Genomic DNA, 2,932 nt, shown 5'->3' with positions numbered 1-2,932 from the left:
AGTATGTGTATGCCCAGCACATGGGCTAGCTAGCAAGCTGTGACAGGAAGCAGTTTTGTGAAGAATCCTCATTAATCTTATCAGTGTGCCATGGTCAACTTTCTTGATTGTGCGTTTGTTTGTCAACATGGATTTACATACTATGTCTAATTTAGAGATATATGTTGATGCTGCATTGATTTCATTGACTCTGTAACAAGTTCTTATTAGCTCCAGCTATTGGTTTCACTTAGATTAGTATCAGTGACTTTCAGGGTATTTCCTAGGTACAAACTGGGGAAGATTTTTTCTTTCTTTGCTATTTACATGATGCAATTTTGCTCTGAATGTGCTTGTTCAGGCATTTTTGACAGTCGTCATTTCACAGAAAGTTCTGGAGGTGATCAGTTCACTGCTCTTTATAGCAGAATTACACAGAGCATGGTCTTTCACTTGGTCTCCCTCACGCTTTTGTAAGCACAAGCAACACCTGAGCAAATTCAGTACGTCTGTTCGTGCAGTTTCACTCACAAAGCTGTAAAGAATGGGATCAGCAATGCAATTCAAACTTGTTAAGGCCTGTGTGATTCTGTAAACTTTATACATTAACTGCAAAAGCTGTGGGTCAGTGGTGTAAGGTTCTTTGATGCTGCGAATAAACAATATAACATGATAAGGAGTAAAGCAAACAACAAAAGTAACTGTGATATTCAGAATAAGTTTCCTTACTTTTTTCTTTTCTTCATCTACTGTGGCTTGATTACACCTCACTACTTGGTAGATTTTATGGTAGCAAAACACAATGATTACCAAAGGGACCAGGTACCCTGAGCATATCCGGAATAAATTTATCTGTGCCTGCCACCATTCCAGGGGGTATTTATCATAGCATAATGTATGATTAGTGAAATTGCAAGGATCATTGAACACTTCTTTGTATACCAATATGATTGAATTGAAAGTGCTTTCCAGAAGCCAAACAATTATGCTGACAATCAATGAAAATCTTCTTGTGCGCAAGTGCTGGAGCTTTAAGGGGTGAACTAATGCCAGATACCTGTCAACAGAGATGCAAGCAAGGAATGCAGTACCGGTGTAGAAATTCATATACATAAGGAAGGCAGAAATCTGGCAAAGCAAGGCAGAGAGTCTCCAGTTATCTCCATTCCAGGCATAATCAATCCACATAGGCAGAATTAGAGAGTACAAAAGGTCAGCCAGGGATAGGCTGAAGATGTAGACTGCTAACTCATTCTTCTTCCTCACCTGAATGCAAGATACATAAAGGCTTATGCAGTTGGTGGGAATACTGATGATCATCACAATGCTGTACACAAGTGGAAACAAATACTTATCCAGGGTGTGATCATCATGGCACTCAGCAGTGTTGTTCATTGTCCACTCTGAGTAGTATCTTTGGGCTAATTCCAGACTGGATGCAATAAAAACCCCTCTGTAGTCTGATGCGTGGTCATCTGTTTGTTAGTTCTTCAGGACCTGGTTGGTATGATTCCAGCCTTCTGCTACAAAAAAGGAAAAACGTCAGATGTAACAACTTTTCTTTTTTTTTTTTTTTAAATAGGCTTCTTGGTGAGTGTCTTCTTTAGAAGAAAGAAACTGTGTTTGTAGGAGGTTTTTAAACACTTCTAGAGCTAGAAGTAGACAGAAATGCAAACCTAAATATCTAAGATGGTCAAGGAAAGTTAGATACAAGCTGCTACAGCAGAAGCAGAATGAGTAAAGACACTTCCAGAGGGGTAGGGTCCTGCAATTCCAGGTCTCTCCTTGTGTGAGTTGAAGGAGATTAGAAAGTGCACCACAAATATTATTCTGGTGAGCAGAACAGGGTTTTGGCCATACAAATATGGCAGATTTCTTAACCCAAATAGCACCCTCCCCTGTAAGTCAATGCAGAGACAAGGATATAATGACAGGGATTCAGGTATCACTAGATGTTGGGGTCTGCTCAGAAAAGAATGTGTGGCTTGTATGCAAGTACCTCTCCTATCTTATTGCATCCTTATGCTTCCCTGTTCCCCTCCCCTCCTTTGTATGTGATCACCCAAGAACTTGCCATCAACTGTGCTATTCCAGAAAAGCTTACTCCATGTCTCAGAAACCCTCAAATGAAACCTGTCAGGCTTTTGGGTTCCTGCATGCACAGGAGAATCTGTTGGTGTGTCACTTAGGCTCATGTGAGGCATAGACTTTCCAAGTACAAGTTTTCACTTACACTTCTTTCCTGTAAAAATCGCAGTTGCCATGTATGAGTTTATCAAACCATCAGCAATTAAGGTTATCTTAGGCACTGCCAGGGCTGTGGTGTCAACAGTTTCAACATGAAAATATCAGTAAAATGGCAGCCCTGACTAAAGCAGTGGGACTGGAGGAATTGCATGTGTGAGCCTTAGAAGTGCTCAGCAAAGCTGACCTTTAAGAAAGAAAGGGCGTACAACCATAACTATGAGACAGCTGGTACCCACTGATTATACCACAGCTCTGACACTCAGTAATTCTGTTCTCCAAATTTCTAACTGTTAAGGAAATTCGAGAATGCGGAATATTTGTTGTAGTTCAGATCTACTGCCAAAAATACTGCTTTGGACACTGCCTGTGATAACTCATCTGTGGTTTGAACCTAGACTGCCAGCAGAGTAGATGAAGAGGTGGTTGCAAGATAGTACTGTCTATAACTGTTCTCACACAGGAAACAGCACAAACTGAAGACAACTTGGGTGCAGGGATCTTCTCATGGGGTGGGCAAATTCATTCTGCTTATTATTGGTTTGATGCATGTGTTGTGTGTGTATGTGTGTGTGTAGGTCTGTGTGTTTATCAGAGAAACCCAAGTAGTTTTATTGCCTCTGTTGAGAGGTTACTATATGGATCTCTTTTCAATTAGAAAAACCCAACTTTAATGCGTATTCAGAAATAAAAGGAGCAATGACAAAAC

General features: G+C 40.5%; 1 protein-coding gene across 1 annotated transcript; it reads right to left on the bottom strand.

The window, feature by feature from the left end:
• Positions 1 to 336: 336 nt before the first annotated feature.
• On the bottom strand, positions 337 to 1,489 carry GPR65 (G protein-coupled receptor 65). The gene has a single exon (XM_010013773.1). The coding sequence runs from the start codon at positions 1,372 to 1,374 to the stop codon at positions 337 to 339; it is 1,038 nt and encodes a 345-aa protein (XP_010012075.1). The 5' UTR covers positions 1,375 to 1,489.
• Positions 1,490 to 2,932: the final 1,443 nt, after the last annotated feature.

This window comes from Nestor notabilis, unplaced genomic scaffold (genome assembly GCF_000696875.1).
Source record: "Nestor notabilis isolate BGI_N333 unplaced genomic scaffold, ASM69687v1 scaffold9654, whole genome shotgun sequence".
In the NCBI taxonomy this organism is placed as follows: Eukaryota; Metazoa; Chordata; class Aves; order Psittaciformes; family Psittacidae; genus Nestor; species Nestor notabilis.
Note: the sequence above shows the minus strand (reverse complement) of the source record. Positions and strands in the feature narration are given on the sequence as shown.

What these genes read in the sequence shown, in the direction of transcription:
- GPR65 (XM_010013773.1), bottom strand. Translation starts at nt 1,374, where the DNA reads ATGAACAACACTGCTGAGTGCCATGATGATCACACCCTGGATAAGTAT.